General features: G+C 42.6%; 1 protein-coding gene across 3 annotated transcripts in view; it reads right to left on the reverse strand.

Annotated features, from left to right (window-relative positions):
- The window catches only part of RBM27 (RNA binding motif protein 27), a 622,061-nt gene that overhangs the window by 200,831 nt on the left and 394,150 nt on the right, over positions 1–27,080 (reverse strand). For all 3 annotated transcript variants that reach the window (XM_069244680.1, XM_069244679.1, XM_069244678.1), the window contains one exon: positions 15,014–15,283. In XM_069244680.1, coding sequence (XP_069100781.1) covers positions 15,014–15,283 — 270 coding nt within the window. The remainder of the gene's footprint in view (positions 1–15,013; positions 15,284–27,080) is intronic.

Below are 27,080 nucleotides of genomic sequence, written 5' to 3' on the forward strand. Positions count from 1 at the left end.
CGCGTAGGGGACCATGTTTAGCTCATGTTTGGTGATCTTAGCGAGCGGGGCCATGCAGATGTTGAAAAGCGTTGGGCTGAGTGAGGATCTTTGGGGCACTCAGCAGCAAGTCTTTAGGTTCTGACGTGACCAGAGGTAGTCTGACCCTCTGTGTTCTTCCTGTGAAAAGGGACATGATCCAGTTCAGGGATTTGTCTTGGATGCCAGCGTTGTGTAGTTTGTCGCAGAGGATGGATTGGGAGACCATATCAAATGAGGCAGAGAGGTCCAGGACGCTGAGTGCGGCAGTGTCTCCGCGGTCCAGTATGATGCATATGTTGTCAGTGGCTGCTAAGAGTGCGGTTTTGGTGCTGTGGTTGCTTTTGAATTTGGACTGGGATGGGTCTAGGATACGGTTTGTCTTGAGGAATTTGGTGGGCTGCTGGTTGACAGCTTTCCCAGTTACCTTGGCTGGGAAAGGGAGCAGAGAGATGGGTCTGTAGTTCTTCAGCTCCCTAGGGTCGGCTGTGGGTTTCTTGAGTAGGAGGCTGATTTTGGTGTGTTTCCAGTCTGAGGGGAACGTGGCGTCGTCGAAGGATAGGTTGATGGTTCTGCAGAGCTCCGGTGCTATAGTGGTGCTTGCCAGGTTGAGGATGTGATGAGGGCATGGATCCGAGGGTGCTCCAGAGTGAATGAAGTTCATTAGTCTGTGTGTCCTCGTTGGTGATGGGCGTCCAGGAATTCAGTATCTGGTGAGGTGCTAGGTCAGTGTCGGTGAGCGGTGCCGGCAGGCTTTGGTTCCTGAAGCCTTCACAGATGTCCTGGATCTTACGGTGAAAGAAGGTGGTGAGGACGTTGCAGATGTCTTGGGAGGGAGGGATGGATGAGGGGTCTGTCTCGGGGTTCGTGAACTCTTTGACGATGGCAAAGAGCTCTTTGCTAGTGTTGAAGCGTGCTTGAAAGGCGGAATTTTTTGGGAGCTCTGATGTTCTGGTGGTGCGTGGTGACTGCATTTTTGTAGGCTGTTCACTCTTTGGTGGTTTGCTGATCCTCTATTTACGTTCCAGTTGTCTGCAGGCACGCTTGGATTCCTGTAGGTCTGGTGTAAACCATTGGGTGTTTTGCCTGGTCGATTCCCTGCTGATTTCCTTAGGGGGAGCTACATTGTTGAAGCAGTTTGAGAGCAAGCAGTGTAGGTTGCTTCCAGGTTCATTTGCGTCCGCTGTGTCCAGTGGGAGGGAGGAGTGATTGAAATCGCTGTTGAGCTGTGCTTGTGTGACTTTGCCCCCGAGTCTGCCAGTGGGATGGGGGGTTGTGGCATGTGGTGTTCTTTGTGTAGGTAAAGAGGTTGCACTAATGGTCGGGTCAATGGTGTTCAGAGGTTTGGGAAATGGTGATGTTGTCCCCTGCTGAGAAGACGGGGTCAAGAATGTGTTTGGCTCTGTGGGTGGGGGACGTTGACAAGTTGTCTGAGGCCGAGAGTTGTGAGGTTGTCCAGGAGGTTTGAGGTGCTGGAGTCATCGAGGGTATCAAGGTGGAAATTGAGTTCACCAAGAAGGATGTAGTTGGAGGAGGTGAGTGCTTGGGGGGGTGACTAGGTCAAAGATATCTTTGAAGAACTGGGGTCCCGGTGGTCTGTAGATGAGGGTGCCATGTAGGGAGATGTTTGGGTTGGTCTAGATCTGGAAATGTAGGTGCTGGTGCATTGACTGAGACTGCGGCTCAATGGTGGTAGTTAGGATGAGGTTGGTCTTGTAGATTATGGTAATGCCTCCTGCAGGCTGGTTGGCTCTGTCCTTGTGGATGATTTTGTAGCTGTCTGGGATGGCTGTGGTGATATCTGGGGCACCAGAGGGGGTGATCCAAGTCTCCGTGAGGAAGGCGACATCCAGGGCTGTTGAGTCGAGGAGATCCCAGACTTCTACAGCATGCTTGACGAGGGAGCGTGTTGAGGACTTGTTATGCTATTAAATGTGTTTGACCAATGACTTTGTGTTTCACCACTGCACATATCAGTTGCTCAATGTTCACCAATAGCACATTATTCAAGTTAGCTGCCTATTGGCATGACATTAGACACTGGCAGGACATTAGACATTACATTTGGTATTTTGGTTTAGCTGCCTATTGGCTTTAACATACCAAAAAAAAGGAGGGGAGGTCCCCCCTATACCCCCACTGGATTAGGGACAGTAATAATAGAGAAAATCAAAATATCCATCAGGGATAAATCAATACTAAGTATCTAAGCAAAAAACTAAATTTTTTACTGAATAGTAATTTCTTTATAACAAATAAATCAATTTAATCATAGTGTCAACACATCACCTATGCACATAACAAATTGATGCACACACACAAACTATATACAAGTCAAAAAACAAACTTAACAACTAGACATGCACCGTGAGACATCAAATCAAATACAAGCTGCTTAACCATGGACAGGCAAGCAGTCGTGGATCCAGGTAGTGACAGTTGTAGGAGGAAAGAATCCTGTTCCAGTGCAGGGGAACCAACACCGGAATGAAAGTCCGATCCACTCTCCAAATTATTCAATGCAAATGTTTCAAAAGTTCCAACAGTCACTCCTTAGAACGGTATAGTCGACGCGTTTCGGTCTAAGAAACTACGGCCTCCTCAGGACAATGACTACAGTGCCTTAGCTTGGAACGTTCAATTGCAGGCGCACACAAATATTAAATGCAGCCGGACTGTTGCTTTTACATCCCAAAGTTTCCGGACTTCTATGCTCAGGGCCTGAAGAAATCATCATCAGAATAATTTGGAGAGTGGATCGGACTTTCATTCCACTGCTACTAAGAACTTGGCCACCCGTGCCTGGCAGATCGGATTAGAGCTTGTCGATTTTGTTATGGCTTGCTATGTGGAGGACCTCAGAAGCTGCCCTATCTAAAGAGATAATAATGGATTGTCTTCCTTTAGACAGGAGGGATGCTTTTTCCTTGGTTAGCTTATCTGAAGGCTGAATATTGTAAAATTGGTACGTAGTCCACTCTTACTGATCCATTATCTTGTTCTAGTGTAAATGACTGTGGCACAGGCAATTATAGCTACAAGGAATTTAGACGGTAAAGCGAAGTAGTGGGTAAGCACAGAGTGACTCCCAATTTTAATCTGATTGAGTCAGACTGCCCTACTCATATTTTGCGGGCACCTAGTCGCTAGGAACGCTCATTATTTTGTTTTAGATCTGACAATGAAATATTTGCTTTGCTTCCCTTTGGGCTTTGTACGAAATTTAAATGATGTACCCTGCCCTTGTGATAATGATTCTGGTCACTCAATGTTTCATTTTACTTTTTTTGCAAATTTTCCTTAAGTAATACCAGATTTTATTTGATTCAATTTTTAAGAAGGAACTATGGATAAGTGTAGTCCCGCTTTGAGGTTTTTATTATTATGTAATGAAGAAGCTGTTTTGGACATTGGGACCTTTTCAAAATTCAAAATCTGCGGTTCGAGCTGGCAGGTCTATGTTGTCTTAGTACCTTTGCCGCTATTGCTTTTGGCTTCTGTTCCTCAATTATTCTAGTTATTGTATCCTCTTATTCTTCTATTTTATGAACTGAACAGTGATTGTTTTAGTGTAAATTGCTTTTATGGATGTGTTTATGCTTCTGAATAAAGCTTAATAAAGAAAGGAAGAATGAGTGTGCAAGACCTCATGAGGTTGCTTCTTAGCCAGGGTTAGCAGATTTTAAAATGTATAGCACAACCCATCTAGAGTTGGTCATTTTCTGCAGAGCACTACCTGTTTTAGCTCCAACATTCCCCACTAAAAGTTGCTCGTCCACACAGAATTCCCATGTGCGGTCAAGGTAGCACGACAACGCTCCTCATCCTGGGAAGGGTGAGGGGGGGCACTGAAAATAGGCAAGGTAACTGGCTGACCTATATGAAAGAGCGTGACCACCTTTGGAAGAAAGAAGGCCAGTGTGAAGCACCACTTTATCAGGATGGATGGATGGATGGATGGGTAAATAGGATGCTTAGTTAAGGCCAGTAGCTCATTAAGTCGACGAGCAGATGTTGTAGCCACGAGGAAAGCAGTTTTGATGGTGACAATTGTGAAGTGGCTCTAAGGGACCGCACATTAAGAAAGAAAGTACTAGATTCAAGTCCCACAGAAGCATGATAAAAGGGTGAAAAAGTAGCTCAAAAAGATGAACTAAACCTTTCAAGGACCTATGTACATTGGAAGATTTGGAAAGAGGGTTAATCAAGCAATATGAGGAATCCAGAGATAGCAGAAAGATAACCTTTAAGAGGGCCCAGAGCACAGCCCTGCTAGGCAAAAGATAGAATGAATATAAGAATCTGAGAAAGATGGTCAGAAAGGGGATCAACATTTCTGTCTGAACATCAAGTCACAAATTTCATCCAACAGCAGGCGTATACCGTCTTGATGGAGGAACGCTTGGCTGCCAAGATAACACCACAGATTTTGAGAGGAAGGTCAAATACTGTCAACTGCCACTGCTCAATCTCCACACAAGAAGATGGAGACTGGACATATTCAGGTGGAAAACCCTTCCCTGCTGCTGCGACACAAGATCTTCCTAAAGGGGCAGCCGGATTGGAGAATTCATTGCATGATCAGAAGTTCAGGATACCAGACTCTCCATGCCCAGTCCGGTGCCACAAGGATTACTTGGGCCTGGTCGTTCTTGATCTTCTTGAGAACTCTTGGCAAGAGTAGTATGGACGGAAAGGCATACAGGAGGCCGGGGCTCCACTCTAGATGAAAAGCATTGCCAAGTGAGAGCCGCCTTGGAAACTACATCACACAACTGCTGACATTACGCATTTTCAGCAGAGGCTAACGGATCTAACCAAGGCTCTCCCACTACAAAGAGATCTTACACCACCTCAGGATGGAAACGCCATTCGTGATCCGCTAACCATCTGCAGCCGAGTTCTTCCTCCCTGGTGTACACCAGGTGTTGAAATACCAGGGAGCACCCTGATGTTCCAACCATGCCAGAGACGCAGTGCCTAACAGGACCTCTTCCCACCCGGTTTGTGCAGTACCACATGGCAGTGGTACTGTCTGTGAACATCTGCACCAGCCTCCCCTTGATGGAAGGTAGGAAGGCCTTCAATGCCAATCAAATCGCCTGCTAACTCACGCACACAAAAACAAACCAAAAAAAAACAAAGGTTACAGGGACGTTCTAGTTAGGAAATAAAGTATTAAAAACCCCACAGAAATTCACTTTAAAAAATCCAAAGGTTACAGGGACTTTATATATAGGCTCACATTTCAAACATACAAAACCAGAGAAATTCAGCAGTTATAGTTATATCAACTATAACTCATGCTCTAAGGTAAGTATAACTCGCACTTGCATGGCAAAGGTACGAGTTATAGTTAGCATAGGGCATGAGTTAGTCACTTGAATTACCTATCCACAACTGAATTTCTATGGTTTTGTGTGTGTAAATTCAGAATCTATGACGTTGCTGTAACCTTTGTTTTTACCAGTGAATTTCTATGTTTATTTATTCATTTATTTAAACCAGCGGGGGTCTTCAGTCAACCCCCGTAAGCACCCAGCCCCCATGCTGCGCATCAGGCCAGGCCCTGAGGGACCCCTCCCCACCAACCAGACATATCTAACCATGCACTGCCTTCAGCATGCATGCCAGGGGTTGGACTCTGGGACTGACCTGCAGCCAGGCCCTGCAGTCAAACCCCCCCTGTAAGCAACCAGCCAAGCACGACCTTTGGCCATGCGTGGCTGAGGTTGACCGCAGGGCCTGGTCTGCGGCCAGACCCTGTGGCAAATGCCCTTCCCCTCAGGAGAAGGTTGAGGTTTAATTTCAGTGAAATAAGCATTGGTTCCAGAATGCATCTTGACCTGCTTATTCTGCTCAAAATGTCTACCAACTGGAGTACTTTCCAATGGCTAATTGGTAAGTGCTACCGGCTGTTTTAATGTATACTGCATTTCCACACTGAAGCTAAGTAAGGTACCCTGAGGTAATGACGCCAGTGACCTTGTGTCTCTGTAATTCTGGCAATGTGATTGTTCCTGGAGCGTCTTCATACAGATATCTGTCATAGTATGAATTGTCATGTACAGAAGATGACAAGACTACAAAGAGTTGAATCTCCATCAAATAAGGATACTTCCTCTTAATAATATGCAATAAGTGCTTCTTTTTTGGTGGAGAGGTGCTCATATTCCTTTGCATTAAAAAGATCTCCAAAGTCACAGGAAATGTGCTGAGGAGGCCTTTTGGTAAGCTGTCCATCGTCCCAGAAACAGGTGTAAAGAAGTTGCATTCCACCAACGTATATGTGGTAGGGCCAAACAGACAGGCTTCTAACTTCTTTTCCTCTCCTAGGGCCCATGAGTGGAGCCTCAAGGCTCCCAGCGGGAGCCGGCATTGCTCCTGCATGCAGGGAACAGCTGAAGTGCTGCTCCCTGCAGTCGGGAGTAATCCTTTCATCTGGTTCCTTGCCGCTTGACAATTTACCTGCTCCCGCCCACTAGGAGCAGACTTAATTTGCTCTCGCTTGGCGAGACCCATCATAGCTCTTGCCAAGTGACATCAAACTGCTAACTCCAGAAGGTGGGTACCTTGGAAGAATACTGTATTCTGTATATACCCTTCATATCAAATCTTAAGTTGCTGTGATATAGAGAAATCATGTTATGGTCCCTGATGAATGCAGAAACAGTTTTATTAACATCTGCCCTGGATTTCTCTATTTGTGAGCAGAACTGGGTTGAGCAGTTCCACTCCTGCCTTTAGCAAATGTGTGAAAACAGACAGTGTGTTGAAAGAGTCTCATTAATATTCTAGAGGTATCTTTCATTAGGATTTCCAAACCAACTCCTGTGACCACACCTAGGTCATTGCCACCACAGTGTACAATCATAAGGTCCGGATGTTGCAAATGTGACCCACAATCCACACTCTGAACGTCCTTGAGGTAATTTGGAGAAGCACACAGGAGAAGGCTGCAGCTGAATTAGGCTGGTATGAAATGAAAATCAGTTGAAATGGAGGGTACTAGGTACAGTCTGGAAGAAGTGATCCCACTGGCTGTTGTAGATATTTTTTTGGGTGAAGGTAGGTAGTGAGGTTATGTGAATTTTAAGTATATGTTGGACTGGGTTTAGAAAAATTGGAAATTAGTTTAAAAAAAAAAAAAAAAGGGTGATATGTTTACTGTGAAAGATTCAACCACACGTGTGAAATGTGGCTTGAAACTAAGCATGCTCTAGTCAGAAACTGTTATGAACTTGTGACCTGGGGCAGCAGATTGTTGCAGACTGGGTAATCATGGTAATAGAATGATTGGGAAGGGAACAGAAAAGAAAAACTAGAATGTGACTTTGTTTTACCATATATATAGGCATTAATGATTCATAATGATTATTTAATGCTATGATTTTGTTTTGTGTTTAAAATAAAAAGTGTTTATATGGATTTATTTTTTTTTTTTTAAATACATAAAAAAATAATTTCCGAACTTCCCCGGGGATCTGCTGATCCATCCGCAAATTTACATAGGGGGTCCGCGCTGAATACGTAGTGGATTCGTGGATCCGGCAAAACTAATTTCTTATTGGATAACTTTTCAGGAGCACCGCAAAGGGTTAACTATACAGACAGTGAGAAGCTGTAGAACATTGTATTAACATGAAAGGGACATTGTGATTGGTTTACTGACTAAGTAACCTTGAACGGAAAGTTGAACAAGTTGCCATTACCGGTTGTCTGCTATGAGAGTGGACTAAATTCTTGTGGTTGGTTTAATGAGGTTTGTTCAGGGAGAAGAAATTCTAATTGATACTGAAAGAGAAACCGAGCACAAGAACTAGAATCATCAGGTATGTTTAGTGAAATGTACTTTATTTGGCAAAATGTTACTATATGAATATATTATTAGGGCGAAGAAAGTGAGCAGTGTGTTCACAACATGCTATAAAAGATATAAATGCAAGGTTTGTGATTTATGTAAAGGAATTACATAAGTAATTCATTAAACAAGAAATGTATTCTGCTGAACTTGGATAAGGATGTTTCCAGTTTCTATCAGTATATTACAGTGATTCCTCATGTATACTGAAGCTGGTATGGAGAATGCACTAATGAGTAATTTAATGGTTAAAAATGTTACATTGAGTTCCAAAAAATATAATGTGTGTCTATACAGAAATGTGTTTATGATGTAATATGTGAGGTCATAAGCAAGTTAGTTAGCTCAGGTAACTATAAATGCTGAATTTCTATGGTTTCATACAAGTAAATTCAGAACCTAACTATAACGTCCATGTAACCTTTGTTTTTTTTCAGTGTATACATATTTATTTTTTCACTGAAAAAAAACAAAGATTACAGGGACATTATAGTTAGGAAATTGTATTAAACAAAACGGTTACAGGGATGCCATAGTCAGGTTAAGATTTTACACAGACAAAACCATAAAAAAATTAGCAGTTATAGTTACACTTATGACAAGAAAATAGAACTCATGCCCTAAGGTAACTAACTCGCGCCTCTGCCATGCCGGTTTTCTCATCAATAATTTTATTGCAAATGTTGCAGTAATATTATCAATGATGTCATAAAAGATGCTGTGAATGATTAAATATGTAGGGTAATTTGCAGAGTAGAATAGCAGAATAGAACAGCAAGCAAAACACAGACTGCTCTAACAGCCCTGAGCAGGAAAGGGGGAAGGAAGAAAGTAACTAGCTTAAGAGGTCTGCATTCAATAGCCCTTGGGTACAGTACCGGGAGATTTGAATCACCTGGGGCAGATTCGTTAGCACCTAAAAAATGAAGACTATGGGAGGGAAAGCGTAATGCAGAGTTAAGTTCCAGGGCCAGGGGAACACATCCTGCAGGATGCCTTACGATAGGAAACAAAAAGGCACAGAACAGCAGGCAAAGCACACTTTTGCAAGCAGTGAAGAGGTCCAGCAGACGGGTGCCCCAGAGCACAAAGATTAACTGTACCATCTTCAGATGCAGGTACCACTCGTAGTCAGGTAATGCAGAGTCAGGTCGCTACCGCCGCTATTCAAGGAACCTGCCAGATGAGACAATCATGCTCTTCTGGAGACCAAAACCTTCTCATGTCCAGATGGGCACACTATCCTACAAAGGAGGTAGAAGAATTTCGCAGATATACATTTCTCCGCTACACATTTCCACAGAAGACTGCTAATGATCCCAGGGTGATATTGATGATGTACATCAGACTGTCTCCATGTTGAACCACTGCAGGCAAAGGCACCACTGGAGGGCTCGCCTATTCCAGTGTGCAAGAGTAACCAGGAGACCTGGAAGTCAAAGGACCTCCAGCAGTGGAATCCAAGTTCTTTCACCAAAGATCAAGAACATATATCAGAAGTTTAGAATCTTCTTTGGAGGAGGGAAGGCTCTTGGAGATGCTGTATCCAGCAGTTCCCCAAATACAGAAGAGGTGCAATTTAGACAGATTGGCAGAAATTTGCACGTTAAAGAGTAAGGCTACTGTGACATGTATGTAGTCAGACACCAACTGCAGCAAGTCTGCCTAATGGAGCCAGTGGTCCAGGTACGGTAACAAAGAGATCCCCATTTTGCATAAATATGCTGCAACCGAAGGCATTAACTTAGTTAACCCAAACAAATGCAGCACAAATTGGTAGTGACTAGACCCTACCACAAAGCACAGGTACCTTGTGTGAGTCCTGCAAAATCGAGGGACCCCATCCAGTCTCCTACTTCCAAAGCCAAAAGAATCTGTGCGAGGAACAAAATCTTAAATTTCTCTCTGGAGAAAAGTATTCAAGACCCTGACGTCTAAAATGGGAAGCATCCAGCTGTTCTTTTATGGCACAAAGAAGTAACAAGAATAACATTCTTGCCCCATTTCCTCTTTTTGGACTAGTTTTATTGCCCATTTTTGCAGGAGAACCTTGACCACTTGCTGGAGAATGTGAATGTGCTGATCTGATTGGGAGGAGAAGACAGTAGGAATTGGAGGGCCAAACTGCAGACCCTTTCCATAATCTGCAAGACCCACCAATCCACTGTGATGGCCTCCCACAGCTTTAATTGTGTGATACCCTCCCCCAACAAGACACATGGAATTCCCTGACAAGAAAACTAATGTGGTTAACCAGTCAGTGTGAGAGAGGAGGGACAGCACTGCTGAGCCTATCTGTCCCATCTTGGACCGTCTATTGTCGCAAAAAGTGGTTTGGCTGCTTAACACGCTGGGAAAGTTAACATTAATAAAAACAAATAACCCTTAAGTGGTCTAAAGATTTGTGGTACTGACTCTGAAATCGGCAAGCAGAGGTAGTCCTAACCGCTCCAGGGCAGTCTGCTTTTTCATTGAAAAGGTAATACTGTCAAAGGGCATAATCAAAGTTCACGTGGACATTCACTGAGAAATCAGCTCAATGGAGAATGGCATGACTTATGACAGTCACTGACAACCTCATGGACCTTGCAACTGAGTCCACAGTTTCAAATCACAGCCTTCATGATCTGCCACAGTAAATATGGCCAGGTTGGGCCACTTCTGCAATTTTGTTCGGAAGGCTGTGCAACAATATTTATGCCATTTCCCACAGGATGTGGGGGTGCCGGGCCAACAGGCCGGGGGCTTTAGTTTATCTGCGGGCTAGACTCCCCAAAGAGACTGAGACCTCTCTTTTGTAACACATACATTGTTAAACTTGAGAAAGGAAAACATTAAAAGTTAACAATGAATAGTATAACCAGACCCAGTCAGTAAAGACTCAGAACTGAAAATTAATCAAACAACTATTTAACCCCAAGTCAAACTTTTCACATGTAAAGTGTTTACAAAAATACCATATTTGGCTGTCTAGGAAAGTAAATAGCAACTCTGAGAATAACAGTGGATAAAAAATAACTGCACCTGCTAAGGGATTTGGGAGTTCCATAAACAGATTATTCAACAGCAGAACAATCAACCAAAACAACCTCTTCATATGCAACTGGGAGAGTCCTATCAGTCATTCTAAAGCTACAGGTAACATAAAATACAGAACAATAAGCTTATAAATAGGTATACCCAGTTTTGTGGATACAAAATGGGATTCATTGGAGTAAATGGGGGAACATCTGTGGGCCAAATAAAATAAACAGGAAATGAATCAGACTATAAGGAAAGTCATAATGTGCCTTTCCACAAAAATTAAGTCACTGTAAAGATTAATTGAAGAGAAGGCACAAGGCCCGGCAAGGAGCAGGGCCAGAGGCGGGAGTCAAGAGAAACAGGATTGTTGAGCGCGACAGACATTCGAGAGGAAGAGTCCGAACAAAGAAAGTTTTCTTCTGTGCCAATGGGAGGGGACAAGACAAATAAGTCTGATGACAAACACCATGAGGCTTCGACATGGAGCTTAATTGGCAATGCTTCGGAAACAGATGGCAGGAAAAATAAACTAACAATGACTCTGATGCCCATGCACATTACCAGTAATAGGAGGAAGTCAGTATACTTCGTGACTCAAAAGACGTCTTCAAAGAAAAACCCAGTTCTACACATCAAAGTCTAAGACTAGATGGCAGGAGTAAGCAGAGCATGTTATCTAAAGCTACATATGCCACAAACATGTTATTAAAACGTACATGTTCTTGCACACTTTCACATTACTTGTTACTCAAGTTGTGGCTCGCACATCCTCTGCAATAATAAGTATTAGGGTGTGCTTCAAGCCCAGTGTGAGGAAAGAAGAGATCCCATTTTCTTCCATACAGTGTTTCTCACATACCTTGAAGTAGGTGTTTCTCAAATACCATGAATAAACTTCTCCACTACCAACAGAAACCATAATCTCTACATCCAATGTATAGCTATAATACCTGTTGCAGGTCTTCATAAAACTTGTATGGTTTGCTTTGCAGCCAACATGAGGGATATTATCTTTGTAAACTTGTTTGGTATCCTTAGGTTTTTGTGTAGTTGGTGAGGATCCCAATAGTACTGCATCAGTGTCTCATTTAACTGATCCATCCATAATACACTATTCCCTCTATGACTATTTGGCTTTTCGGGCAGCCCCACGACAGGTGGACAGTGAAGCCCATATCCCACTTCCATAAGCATCCATCTGATTGCAAAGCCCTCACCATCATCAGGGTGTAAAACAACCTGTATTTATTTTTACAGAGCATTTTCAGCCATGTGTTTGGGACATGAAAGTCATAATCCATTTCATAATGTTGGCACACTGTTCTTCATAATAATACTTCCTCAAATCCTATTCCAACTCTATTCCTAAGGGCCACTTCTCTTGGCAAGCCCTGGTGATACATATTGTGGTAATGTGAATGACAAACATTCCTTGTATGGCAAAAACCCTTCAAAAGAGTTAGTGGTCCGGTGCCCCCCACACAACCATCTATTTGGTCACCCAATTGTGTACACCAGAATACCTGTATCTCAAACTTTCAGGAGGATAAAGTCCAATTTCACCTGTAAGAAAGACTTCATATCACCCTACTGATGAACATTTAACTTACTTGGTTTTGTACTATTGTCTGCCCTCTGCCTCCCAATGTCTCCCCAGTCCACTCTGAGTGACCAGTCAATTTGTGTAAAGCATGGAGACTGGTGATGAGTAGTTTGCCAGACCTGTTGCACCCCCATTGACATGGCAGCAGGGGCACCTTTGTGACTGAAATAAGTGGATAGTATGTCACACCTTTGGCTTCTTGGAACCCATGAAGTCTCTTATAATGACCCACTCTGACAGTGAGTGCTTAATAAAGCACTATACCTTTCCAACTTGTCAAACACTGCAGTTGTATAACGAAGTAGCATTGCTCCAGTTTTGTAATACCCAGACTTATTGCGTCAGTATTCCCTGGATCAGAGAAACCCTCACCCCTTTTCCATTCTGATCAGCAAATTACACACCCTCTGCAGACATGTAAGGAGCCTTGTTAGGAAGGGTACTGGTAACGGCAAGAAAGGCTAAGAATTTTCAGTAAAATGGGCATTTTGGCTCAGGCAATCTTACCCCCATCTATGAAGACATAGGTGTCCCAGCTACACAAGTAGGACTGTGTTGCGCTCATTAATGCTTTGTTATTCCTTTACAGGGTTTTGCACACATCAGCTTTTACAGTGCCTGCAAGGCATTTCACTGGCGTTTTTCACTCTAACTGCAATACTCTGTCTGGGGTTGATTAGGATTTGGTTGTTTTTTAACACTACTCTAATACACTTAACAGGCCTGGTAATGTGTTTTAGGGGGAGTTAGGACACTAACATTGTTGGAAAACAAAGACATGCCCTTTCCTAATTTAATACCCTACAACTGCACTTTACCTGCTGTTCTAGAGGTTCCATGGATAAGGTAAAAAGAGGTGAAAATGGGTATCACTGCCTCATCTTTCACTCAATGATTAGGCCTCTATGACAGTCGCGGGTTAACCACAATTCTTGCAGTCATGGTTTTGTAGCTAGCCAAAAGTCTTTTCAAGTAAACATGGGACCAACAGCAAATTCGTGAAAGGTGTTACAAAGCGGACCAGTTCACCCTGTCAAAGGGCTTGTCAAAACCCCAGAGCATGAGGATGTCCCATCTGCTATACCTAGCTTTGGCAAGCAATAAATTGTCTTTTTATTATTATTTCCTTTTTGTAGTCAAACTAATGTGATCTGGGTGAAACCGAAAAGATAGCAGGTTACCTGATCTGGCTGCAAAAACGTTTGTGAAAATTGTCACAAAATGTTTAAAATGAAATGGGCACACTTGAACCACATCCTTCTCTGGTCCAAGTTTGGTTTTGTTCTGAGAAATACTATGGCCTTGGAGGGCGATGCTTTCTCTTTGAGCAGGTGCTGTTAATTACAGATGTCAAGTTTTGTAGTTTGTCCTCAGATAACTTAATCCAAGAACTGGCTGACAACCAGTCTGGTACGGGCCAAGCTGCATTATTATATCCACCTAGTCTCTCGAGATGGGAGCATCGATATGTGCATGTGCCTGTCCAGCCAAGGAACAGAAAGCACCGGCAATGAAGAAGGATTCTACCCTACTGAGAGATTTCCTGAATTGTTCTAATTACCACTGCTCTTCTATGAGGATGGTTACGTTTTCATCTTTGATTTACTTTATGAAACTTTGCATCTTTTTCAACCCATGCTCACTAGTTAGTAGCCTTCCAGCCTTGTTCCTTTCCTCATATTATTGTTTACTTGAGTCGAAACAGGGTATATTATTTTTTCTTGGTTCCCCCCACCTCCACCCCAACTGGTATAAATCTTCATCCACAGTTTATACAATTGATTTTGCTTAGTTTGGGTTTGTGCATTTTGGAAGACATAGTTGCACTTCTTCATTAAAACATATCCCCACTTTCTTGTAACAGTACTTTACTCCCTACATTTTGAAGTCTAACCTGAATCACTGAACCTTTCTAATGACACAGACGGATAGCAGAAAATGCAAAGATATGAATGTGCTTGAGAAGCACGTGTTCAATGATTTCTAATTTTCTTAAACATCATTCATACACTTAAAAAGTATGTTTTCAGCTATTTAGGCAAACACGAAGCCAAATTACTATAGCCTGACTGACATGCACTGCTCTATATCATGAAATAGTTAAGTAATGGAAGCTACTTACGGTGTCAATTCCAAACAATTATACCATGCTAGCTAGTTAAACAAAATACTGATTCAGCCCCCTGGGCATTCACAGGTGCGTTTTTTTTGGATGATTGATAACTGGATTATCAAGTAAAAGACAACTTTTTTAGGACACAGGTTGTCATACTATGGTAACACAAAATGCATGAATACCCTTTTCCCATCAATCCTGCTTGCCAACAAAATAGCATCTTTTAAAGGTATCCCAATCAAGCAAGACATACATTTCAAATACAAGTGAAGCTCTATCACCACTGTACCATCTTATTACTAAACAGTATAATTAATCCTGACCAACCGATTTCAGGGCAAAAGAAGAGCAGTAAAGTGAGACAGCATTGTGGTTTATGTAACCAACTTACCGTGGGTATATTTACTGGTGTTGATGTTGCTGGAGCTGTGTGATTAGTCTGTGTTTGGTGATTGTAGTGCGGTGGATGGTGGTGGTGTTGTGGCTGTGACTGCTGTTGGTATGGCTGATGAGGTTGGTGTTGTTGATCATTTTCTCTGTGCCACATTAGTTTTATAAACCGGTTGTTTAAAACTGCTTCTGTACTAGAAATGGCCCGTCTGGCTTCATCGTTGGCTACATACTGTATCAGAGCACCTTCAGGATCTCCTTGAAAGGCAACCTTCAATATAAAAAAAAAAGACAGTTAACTCACAAAGAATGTGGGTCAGATCTTAAGTGAAGTAATAATTGGGTAAAGTCATTTTAACTGCACAAGTGAATTAGACCTTTTCTGCTTCGCTGTATCCCACATAGTAAAGACAAGTGCATCGATAAAGAGTTTAAATATCTAACTCCCAACATAATAGTTTTGTTTCATTTATTCATTGATAGTACCAATATAGTAATATAAATGAACTCGTCTTTATATGTTCCCTTATGAATTTAACTCAGTCAATGACTTTACATAAGATTTCTGGCATGAAAGTAAACTGGGTTCGAAAATCTTTAAGGTAAAAATACTGACATTTAGAATCAATGTAGGTAATACCTGCTAATTAGCTGAAACACAATGGTACCAAAATCCACACAGCACCTCCAAAATCCTTTAATAAACACTGCTAAACAAAAAATGGAAATACATTCACAGACACCTGAAGACTCTCCTTCATGTCCACTGAATAGTCAGTGGGCACGTTCCTGAATAAGTGCCACACTTAGTTGGGCCTAAGTTTATCTAATCCTGATGCTCAAGCGTCAACAATGATATCACTACCTCTCATCCTTTCAGGAGGAGATAGTGAGTAATTCATCACATTAAGAAGTCCAAGTCGGCTATATAAGCATCTTAAATTAACAAATTAACAAATTTACAGTTCCTGAGGAAGCATTTTCAGAAGCAGACGCTGAAATCTGTTAAATGCTAGACAGCAATGCCTACTAGACCTTGTCACTTGGAACCACTGTCCCCACATTTGCTCTCAATTAGTTTTTCTCTCTTTTTGGTTACATTTGTTTTAGTACAGTAGCAAGTCAACAGGAGTAGCAGCATGCCCTGTCTATCCTCCCCTTAACAGCATTTGCAGACCAAGTGATGTTCCCAGTGAGATATTCTTCTTGTCAGAGAACTGTTGATTTGTTTTTTTTAGCTTGATGATCAGTCCACCACTGTGCAAGAGAATGAAATCAAATATGAGTGAAATGTAGAAATCCGGATACTGACTATCTGCCATAATATCCTCTTTTGGTAGCCAAGTTCAGAAGGCAAAAGACCAGCAAGGAAACCCTAATGCAGCACACTAAAGCAATTTTCTGCAAAATCACAAATGGGAGGTATCAGAAGAGATCAAAGGTGGTGAAATGCATCTTTGCACTTGAACTTATGTTAGAAATGGAGAAAAGTTAACTAGTGAAGAACATGTAAAAGGTGGGCTTTCTACACTGTTCTCACATGGGATTTCCTTTGTCTCAGGTCACACGAGTAAGAGAGATGAAAGGTCCATGAGCAAGGTACCTTGGTTATCTTACCTTAAAAACACAAAAATATGAGAAAGTTGCTGTCACGTGTCTACTAAGAAATAGTTTGACAAAAGGCTAGTGAGACCTTTACCTCCAGGACTGACAGCCATCTAGTTTTAAAATCTAGCATTTAAATTACTTTATGCAGACCAAGTTGAATAAAAAAAAATTATGTGGTCATTATGAAGCAATTTTGAGTGTGTGACAGCAAGAAATAGTCTTGAGAGTGGACTGACTTAATCAGCAGGCAGAAAAACGCATAACATGTTTATTTTGTTTTACCCAGCACTCAACTAGAGCTTGGGTTTTAGGAAACCGAAGACACTTGCAAATGCTAGCAGAATGGAAGTTAAAAGAGACAACCTACATTTATAGGACATGCAGCATGAAAGATGTGCAACTCTTAGTATGGACTAGGACTTACATGAAGACACCTCTGCCCTTTTTAGGTCAAAAGGTAGAATTGTGCTTTGGTATTGCTAACACATGATTACAAACCTGTAAATTTCCAATGCCTCCAAAACGGGCACAAATGATTGGATAAAATTGGATACAATTTAGAATCCTAGTTGGATTTGTGAAATTTAAAGACATAGCAGAAATGTTCCAATGTTAGATACTAATTTTGAAATTTCAGAAAAGCTCTTGTCCCAAATTACTTAAATGGCCTGACTTGGAGGGTAACTCTCTGCTCTTCAGCTCATTATTCTACACTTACTTGTCTGAAGCAAAATGACTATTTATACAACCAAAGGCCACTTGGCGCATGTGCCTTTCTCTCCCTAGTCAAAATACCTTAACAAAATGCAGTAACTCAAAGGTGCACATCATAATCTTAATAAGAAATTCCAACATCTATTTCCTGTCTTGCACTTCTGCCATCTTATAAGGATCACATCTAGGAGCAGATCAAGAGGTCTCTCAGAGAGGCAGAGACTTTGCAGTATTGCTCCACAATTGTCAAGTCCTCTCTGCTGAATTAAACCTACTCATTACGGAAGAGGCAGATTGATTGATATATCTGCATTAGGACCACCTGGCCAAAGAAGGGAGAGGATGTAGCACAGCAGTCAGAGCAACCACCTTGGGAACTGGAGACCAAGGTTCAGTCCTCTGCATCGGTGCAAAGTACTGTGATTCTGGGCAAATCATTCAATCTGCCCATGCCAACAGACAGCGCCTTGAAACCCTCACGGGTGATAAACTGCGCTATATAAATCTACATCTCATTTAATTAGTAATCTATGAAATTAAATATGCTACCAAATGCGAAGGCAGGACATTCAGCTTTACTAAGACAGAAAGAATGCAAAGCTTTCTCTGTGGATAGCAGGACTTAAGATGTCTATCAAAAGGGTTTCTAGCTGCTTTAGAAATATAATGTTTTTCAGTAGGACTCACATAGGTATTCAACTATAGCTCAATATGGTCTGCAAGAACCAAACCAAATTATGAATTAAATTAAAAATCAAAATCAAACTCAAGTAATTGAATAGACAAATAATTCGATATGCTCTGCCTTTTCTTTTTTATGAGTCACAATAATTACATCTCAATAACTTAAACAACTTGTTAAGTCAGTAACATTGTAATGCTTGCAATTTAATCCTGTGGAACCTACGGTGCTACAATGCAGAAAAGTGTGTATGGAATAAGAAATATTTCATCTTCTATTGAGACAAATTACATATGTCTCATGCCGCTATGATGCAAACCTATCTATCACTAGATGAAGTTCACAGACACATACATTGTTAAATTGATCTGGGAGAGGAAGCCAAGAGCAACTAAATAAAAAAAAAAAACATACATTCACACACACACATATATATATATATATATATATATATATATATATATATATATATATATATATATATCTCAATCAAAGGCTTTGTGAGGTCTTTGCTTGTAGAACCATCTAAACGTTCATCCTGACATATGGTAGTATATGATCTGATACCGACCACTATAATTTCTGTACAGCCCCTAGTGGTTGCTAAACATAAGCTATTTAAAACAAACTCAATGAGGGTAAACTTGCTAAAAAAGTATGCTTGTAGGAAGGTTTCAATGTAGCCATAAAATAAAGCAGACAACCCAACGTATGTACACATGTGAAAATCCTAAATAAAAAGGCCTATAAGTCATAGACCCTTTGGAATGGCAGATTCATTTTCAAAACATAAGAGCTCTTTTTCGTTTTGGAGGGAGGGCAGGAATTATCCTTGGAGGGAGTAACCTATATGTCCAAACTGGTATCCTTAAGTATTACTGTTCTGAAAAATACCAAAGAGGTGAAATACATAAACGATTACCTGTAGCCTAAAACACTGTAATGGCGGTGCCAGAACTCTGATAAATCAGTTGTCCAGGCAAACAGTCTAAAATGCGGTTACCCATAGTGAGCACTTAATCAGAACTTACAGAGCTCTACTATCCATTACTCTAGTCAATCTAACAAACTCACATATCCTCTGCTCAAATTAACTCAAAGTAATACTAAAACTGTGCTCATATTTCCCTATACTTATCCACCACTAATTCCTCTTGCGTTCCGGAGTAGCATGCTACTCGCCGAAAAAGCACTTTTAGTGACTCTTCAGGGGTAGTAAGAGCTATATAATGAAAATGTCACTTACCCAGTGTACATCTGTTCGTGGCATCAGTCGCTGAGATTCACATGGTATGCGCATGAGCTCGCCATCTGGTGTTGGGTCGGAGTGTTACAAGTTGTTTTTCTTCGAAGAAGTGTTTTCGAGTCACGGGACCGAGTGACTCCACCTTCTGTGCTCATTGCGCATGGGCGTCGACTCCATCTTCGATTGTTTTCCCCGCAGAGGGTGAGGTAGGAGTTGTACTATAGTAATAGTGCCCGCGCAATGAAAAATGTAAGTATGTACCTATTAAAGGATTAAGTAATATATATACAAATGTACAAAATTGAAGGTAACTTCTGAACTGCTACAGGCTTCCGGGGAGGTGGGTGGGTCCATGTGAATCTCAGCGACTGATGCCACGAACAGATGTACACTGGGTAAGTGACATTTTCAGTTCGATGGCATCTGTCGCTGTAGATACACATGGTATGCATAGACTAGTAAGCAGTTAGTTCCCCATAAGCGGTGGTTTAGCCTGTAGGAGTAGAAGTTGTCTGAAATAGAGTTCTTAATACAGCTTGACCTACTGTAGCTTGTTGTGCGGATAGCACATCTATACAGTAGTGTTTGGTGAATGTGTGAGGCGTAGACCAAGTGGCTGCCTTACATATTTCTTGTATTGGGATGTTTCCTAAAAAGGCCATTGAAGCACCTTTTTTCCTTGTTGAATGTGCCCTGGGAGTAATGGGCAGTTGTCTTTTTGCTTTAAGGTAGCAGATTTGGATGCATTTAACTATCCATCTGGCTATACCTTGTTTTGATATTGGGTTACCTGCATGAGGTTTTTGGAATGCAATAAATAGCTGTTTAGTTTTTCTGATGTTCTTCGTTCTGTCAATGTAGTACATTAATGCTCTTTTGACATCTAATGTATGTAGTGCTCTTTCAGCCACAGAATCTGGCTGTGGGAAGAATACTGGTAATTCTACCGTTTGATTTAGATGGAATGGAGAAATAACTTTTGGTAAAAATTTTGGATTAGGTCGTAGGACGACCTTATTTTTATGTATTTGTATAAAAGGCTCTTGTGTTGTGAACGCTTGAATTTCACTTACTCTTCTTAGAGATGTAATGGCGATGAGAAAGGCAACTTTCCAGGTGAGGAATTGTATTCCGCAAGAGTGCATGGGTTCGAAGGGTGGGCCCATGAGTCTTGTTAGAACCACGTTTAGGTTCCATGAAGGAACAGGTGGTGTTCTTGGTGGTATAATTCTTTTAAGCCCTTCTATGAATGCTTTGATAACTGGTATCCTATACAAGGAAGTCGAATATGTAGTTTGCAGGTATGCAGATATTGCTGCAAGGTGTATTTTAATAGAAGAGAAGGCTAGCTTTGCTTTTTGTAAATGGAGCAAGTAATTTACTATATGTTTTGGAGTTGCCTCTAGTGGTTGTATCTGATTATGATGGCAGTACCAAACAAATCTTTTCCACTTACTTGCGTAGCAGTGTCTAGTGGATGGCCTTCTGGCCTGCTTTATGACTTCCATACACTCTTGGCTAAGTTGTAAGTGTCCGAATTCTAGGATTTCAGGAGCCAGATTGCTAGATTCAGCGATGCTGGGTCCGGGTGTCTGATCTGTTGGTTGTGTTGCGTTAACAGATCTGGTTTGTTGGGCAGTTTGATGTGTGGTACTACAGACAGATCTAGCAGTGTTGTGTACCAGGGTTGTCTTGCCCACGTTGGTGCTATTAAAATGAGTTTGAGTTTGTTTTGACTCAATTTGTTTACTAGGTAAGGAAGGAGAGGGAGAGGAGGAAAAGCGTAAGCAAATATTCCTGACCAGTTCATCCATAGGGCATTGCCTTGGGATTGCTTGTGTGGGTATCTGGACGCGAAGTTTTGGCATTTTGCGTTCTCTTTTGTTGCAAATAAGTCTATTTGTGGTGTTCCCCAGAGTGTGAAGTAGGTGTTCAGAATTTGTGGGTGGATTTCCCATTCGTGAACTTGCTGGTGATCTCGAGAGAGATTGTCTGCCAGCTGATTCTGGATCCCCGGAATAAACTGTGCTATTAGACCAATTTGATGGTGGATAGCCCACTTCCATATTTTTTGAGCTAACAAGCTTAACTGTGTTGAATGTGTTCCTCCTTGTTTGTTTAGATAATACATCGTTGTCATGTTGTCTGTTTTGACAAGGATGTATTTGTGGGTTATGATTGGTTGGAAAGCTTTTAGTGCTTGAAAAACTGCTAATAATTCTAGATGATTTATATGCAGTTTTGTTTGATGTATGTTCCATTGTCCTCTTATGTTGTGTTGATTGAGATGTGCTCCCCACCCTGTCATGGAAGCATCTGTTGTTATTACGTACTGTGGCACTGGGTCTTGGAAAGGCCGCCCTATGTTTAAATTTATACTGTTCCACCATAGAAGCGATAGGTAAGTTTGGCGGTCTAGCAACACCAGATCTAGAAGGTGACCCTGTGCTTGAGACCACTGTGAGGCTAGGCACTGTTGTAAGGGCCTCATGTGCAGTCTTGCGTTTGGGACAATGGCTATGCATGAGGACATCATGCCTAGGAGCTGTAGTATTGTTCTTGCTTGTATTGTTTGGTTTGGAGACATGTGTTGAATGACCCTGTTGAAATTGTGGATCCTTTGTGGAGTTGGCGTTGCTACTCCTTTTGTTGTGTCTATTATGGCTCCTAGATATTGCTGTACTTTGCTTGGCAGAATGTTTGATTTTGCAAAGTTGACGGTGAACCCTAAATTGTAGAGGGTTTGTATGACTTGATTTGTGTGGTTTGAGCATTGTGTGAGCGAACTGGTTTTGATTAGCCAGTCGTCTAGATACGGGAACACATGTATTTGCTGCCTTCTGATGTGTGCAGCGACTACTGCTAGGCACTTTGTGAATACTCTTGGAGCGGTTGTTAAACCAAAAGGCAATACTTTGAATTGGTAATGTATTCCTTTGAATACAAACCTTAGATATTTCCTGTGTGATTGATGGATTGGTATATGGAAATATGCGTCCTTGAGGTCTAGGGTTGTCATGTAGTCGTGTTTTCTGAGCAATGGTAACACTTCTTGTAGTGTGACCATGTGAAAGTGGTCTGATTTGATGAATGTGTTTACTACCCTGAGGTCTAGAATTGGTCTCAGTGTTTCGTCCTTTTTTGGTATCAAGAAGTACAGTGAATAAACTCCTGTGTTTATTTGTGTGCTTGGTACTAATTCTATTGCATTTTTTTGCAGTAGTGCTTGAACTTCTATCTCTAGAAGTTGTGAATGGTATTTTGTTAAATTTTGTGATTTTGGTGGTATGTCTGGAGGGAATTGCATGAATTCTATGCAATAACCATGTTGGATAATTGCTAGGACCCATGTATCTGTAGTTATTTTGTCCCATGCTTCGTAATATTGATGTATCCTCCCCCCCACTGGTGTTGTGTGGGAGGGGTGAGTGACGTGTGAGTCACTGCTTGTTGGTAGTGTTTTTGGGGCTTTGAAATCTTCCTCTATTCCTAGGAAATTGCCCCCCTCTATACTGGCCCCGAAAACCTCCCCTGTACTGTCCCTGGTAGGTGGGCGGTGCGGACTGTGAGGTGCTAGCTTGTGTGGCCTGACCCCGAAACCCTCCTCTAAAAGGTGTTTTGCGGAAGGTGTTATAAGATCCTCTGCTCTGCGGGGAGTAGAGTGCGCCCATGGCCTTGGCAGTGTCAGTGTCCTTCTTGAGCTTTTCTATAGCTGTGTCGACCTCCGGACCGAACAGAAGTTTTTCGTTTACTGGCATGTTAAGCACTGCCTGCTGAATTTCTGGCTTGAATCCAGACGTTCTGAGCCATGCGTGCCTACGGATGGTAACCGACGTATTAATGGTTCTTGCGGCCGTGTCTGCTGCATCCATGGAGGAGCGTATTTGATTGTTGGAAATGTTTTGACCCTCCTCAACAACCTGTTTTGCTCTTTTTTGCAGATCTTTTGGGAGATGTTCAATGAGATGCTGCATCTCATCCCAGTGGGCTCTGTCGTATCGCGCTAGCAGCGCTTGTGAATTTGCGATGCGCCACTGGTTTGCTGCTTGGACAGCAACCCTCTTCCCGGCTGCATCGAACTTCCTACTTTGTTTATCTGGTGGAGGTGCATCCCCAGAAGTGTGTGAGTTTGCCCGTTTTCTGGCAGCCCCTACCACCACAGAGTCTGGTGGCAGCTGAGAGGTGATGAAGACAGGGTCCGTAGGAGGCGCCTTATACTTTTTGTCCACCCTAGGCGTCACTGCCCTACTTTTAACTGGCTCCTTGAAAATGTCTTTTGCATGGCGTAGCATGCCTGGGAGCATCGGCAGGCTTTGGTAGGAGCTGTGGGTTGAGGAGAGGGTGTTAAATAAAAAATCATCCTCTACTTGTTCCGAGTGTAGTTCCACATTATGGAATAGAGCTGCTCTAGCCACCACTTGTGAGTAGGCTGTGCTGTCTTCCGGTGGTGATGGTCTAGTTGGGTATGTGTCTGGGCTGTTATCAGACACTGGTGCGTCGTACAAGTCCCACGCATCCTGATCTTGGTCGTCGTGGCTCATGGCGGTGTGAGCTGGCGAATGTGACGGGGTGTAAGTTGGCGAAGCCGGAGTTACAGGTGGAGGCGAGGGAGGAGGTGTTACCTTTTGTGTTGTGTCTTGCTGAGGAGTAAACTGAAGCGTTCTCTTTCGTTTGACAGGTGGAAGGGTACTGATCTTCCCAGTCCCCTGCTGAATAAAGATACGCTTTTGCGTGTGATCCACGTCAGTGGATTGCAGTTCTTGTTCAAATCTATGTTTCTTCAGTTGAGAAGACATAGAATGCTCTTCGGTATAGGAGCCAGAAACAGGGTCTGATGTCGCTTTTTTCGGCTCCGAAAGCCCTGTCGATTGTTTTTTCGGCTCCGAGGTAACCTTCCTCTTTTTCTGTGCCGAAAATTCTTGGCCTCTATGGTCTTCGGCGCCACTGTCTCGGCGTCGATCGGTGTCGACACCGAACTCTCGGTGTCGATGCTTCTGTTTAGCACTCTCTCGGTCCCGAGGAGGCTGCGTGCCGGTGTCTCGACCGAAGTCGGACGATCTCGACACTGAATGGGCCTTTTTCGGTGCCGATTGTTGGTCACCGAGAATTTGGGTGGAGCCATGGCCGGTTGGCAGTGGCGTCCCCTGGGCCTTCTTTCCTTTTTTAAGGTTTGATCTCGACGTCTTACTCACAGTTCTTGTAGAGTGTAGCTCGTCGGAGTCTGAATCCTGGATGGAAAAGGATTCCTCCTGTTCTTCTTCTGTCTCGAACTGTCGACGCTCTTTCGGCGTGGACGCCATCTGCAGTCTTCTCGCTCGACGGTCGCGCAGAGTTTTTCGGGACCGGAACGCCCGACAGGCCTCGCAGGATTCTTCACTGTGCTCGGGTGACAGGCACAGATTACAGACCGAGTGCAGGTCCGTATAAGGATATTTGTTGTGGCATTCGGGGCAGAATCGAAACGGGGTCCGATCCATCGGCGTTGTCCTCCACGCGGTCGGGCCGACTAGGCCCCGACGGGGTGCCGAAATCTACCCCGAAGGGCACCGAAGCGCTTCGATGTTCAACGCGTCGTCGTATGTGTCTATCTCTAACCGGATCGCAACGATACCGTCGAAAATCTTCCGTCTTCAGCTATCTTTCCGTTCCGAAACTCGGAGCGACATGAACACGTCCGAACCCGATGGCGGAAAGAAAACAATCGAAGATGGAGTCGACGCCCATGCGCAATGAGCACAGAAGGTGGAGTCACTCGGTCCCGTGACTCGAAAACACTTCTTCGAAGAAAAACAACTTGTAACACTCCGACCCAACACCAGATGGCGAGCTCATGCGCATACCATGTGTATCTACAGCGACAGATGCCATCGAACATATTATTACAATACAATGCATACTAGTATCATTTAGGCAGGCAATGCAGAGGTAAAGACGACAACCCAATACCACCTGTGTTAAAAAATATATATATATATATATATATATATATATTTTGATTTGTAATGCATCAAACTTCAGCAGCCTCATGTCCTTGGCAGCCTGAGGACTGATACACAATAAAATTTAAGGAAGTGGAAAATCTGAGGTGTCTGGGGAAAAAACTCTTAAATAAAATCTTTGATTATGAGTGGTGACTCTAGCCTAATTTAGGGGAGCATGGATGGTAAAAAATAAAAAAAATAAAAATAGAACTTTTAATGGGCACACGCTACAAGATTAGAAAAAAAATGTTATTCCCCGAGATGAGTCATGATGCCACTTCCTCCTTCAACAATAAGAAATAGCATATTATATTCATCTGTCAGGGCAAAAAACAAACACACACATACAAAACCATAGAAATTCACCTGTTATAGAGTTATCTCAACTAACTATAACTTGTGCCCTAAGGTAACTATAACTCACATCTCCACCATGCACAATTTTTTTCGTCAATAATCTCACTGCAAATATTACCAACTATGTTTTCAAAGATGTCATGTGTGTTGTAATTTGTGGGGTAATTAGCAGTGCATGGAGACTGTGCGAGTCATAGTTACCTTAGGGCACAAGTTATAGCTAGTCATCACAAGTAACTATAACAGGTGAATTTCTATGGTTTTCCACATTTAAAATGTGAGTATAACTATAAAGTCACGGTAACCTTTGGTTTTTTAAGTGAAATTCTATTCCCTATTACATCCCTGTAACGTCCTTCTATAAATTGCTATGGCTTCTTTTAACGAAAATAAATGTTCATGACTATACGTTAATCCAATCAGCACCACACACATGGCCTTCAACCGTGTGCAGTAGCGGATGACTGCAGGGCCAGCCCCCTGTAACCACTCAACTGTGCCTCACACATGGCAGCGGGGTTGGCCACAGGGCCTGGTCTGTGGCCAGACCCTCTGGCCAACCACCCTAACCATCCACTCCCACGCTGGGTAAGGCCTTTGGCCATGCGCAGCGGGAGTTGGCCACAGTGCTGCATGCCCCCCCCTCCCCAGCCGATTTCATCCTCTGGGACCCCAATGCCCAGGGCCTGGCCTTCTAAAAAAAAAAATTATTTGGGGGGGAAGGGGGACTACGTGGCCACCCTCCCCTGGCGATTTCAGCCCTGGAGATACCATCCCTCGTGTCCCGGTGTTAATATATTTCTTTTTTTGAGGGAGGACACGTGGCCCCCTTCTGCGGGCAGATCATGGCCCCAAGGCTCAGCCTAAACATTCATTTGTTGGGGAGGGGGGAACCCACGCTGCCCCCTCCGCAGGGTGATCTCAGCCCCAGGGACCACATCCCCTGAGGACCATCCGTGTCACCTGGGTGTCCCAACAAAAAATTGCAAGAATGGCATGTTCTACAACTACTAAATGACGAAGTACAATTCCTCTCAACTACACATCGAGTCATGCCAACCATTTACTTTCTAAGATCTATAAGACACTACAAAAACCTCCTGGCCGACCTATTGTGTCAGGGTGTAGTTCAATTTACATTTTCGAAAATTTGTCGATATATGTGGATCATTACATTTCTCCAATAGTTTGGACATTATCATCTTATATTAAAGATTCCGGTGATTTTTTTGAGACATTTCGGAGACTGAATGGCAAGAGAACTTCATGTTGGATAAGATTGATGTGGTTTCTCTATATACATCCAATAGACCTGACAACGGTCTAAATCCTGTCAAATATTTCTTGAGACAGAGGAAACTGAAAGAATCCAAACACTATGACATGCTGCTTGAAATTAATGAAATATGTTTATATAATATCTTTTTGTTCAATCATAAAGTATACCAACAGATATGCAGGACATCTGACAATGGGCTGG

This window comes from Pleurodeles waltl, chromosome 7 (genome assembly GCF_031143425.1).
Source record: "Pleurodeles waltl isolate 20211129_DDA chromosome 7, aPleWal1.hap1.20221129, whole genome shotgun sequence".
Classification (NCBI taxonomy): Eukaryota; Metazoa; Chordata; class Amphibia; order Caudata; family Salamandridae; genus Pleurodeles; species Pleurodeles waltl.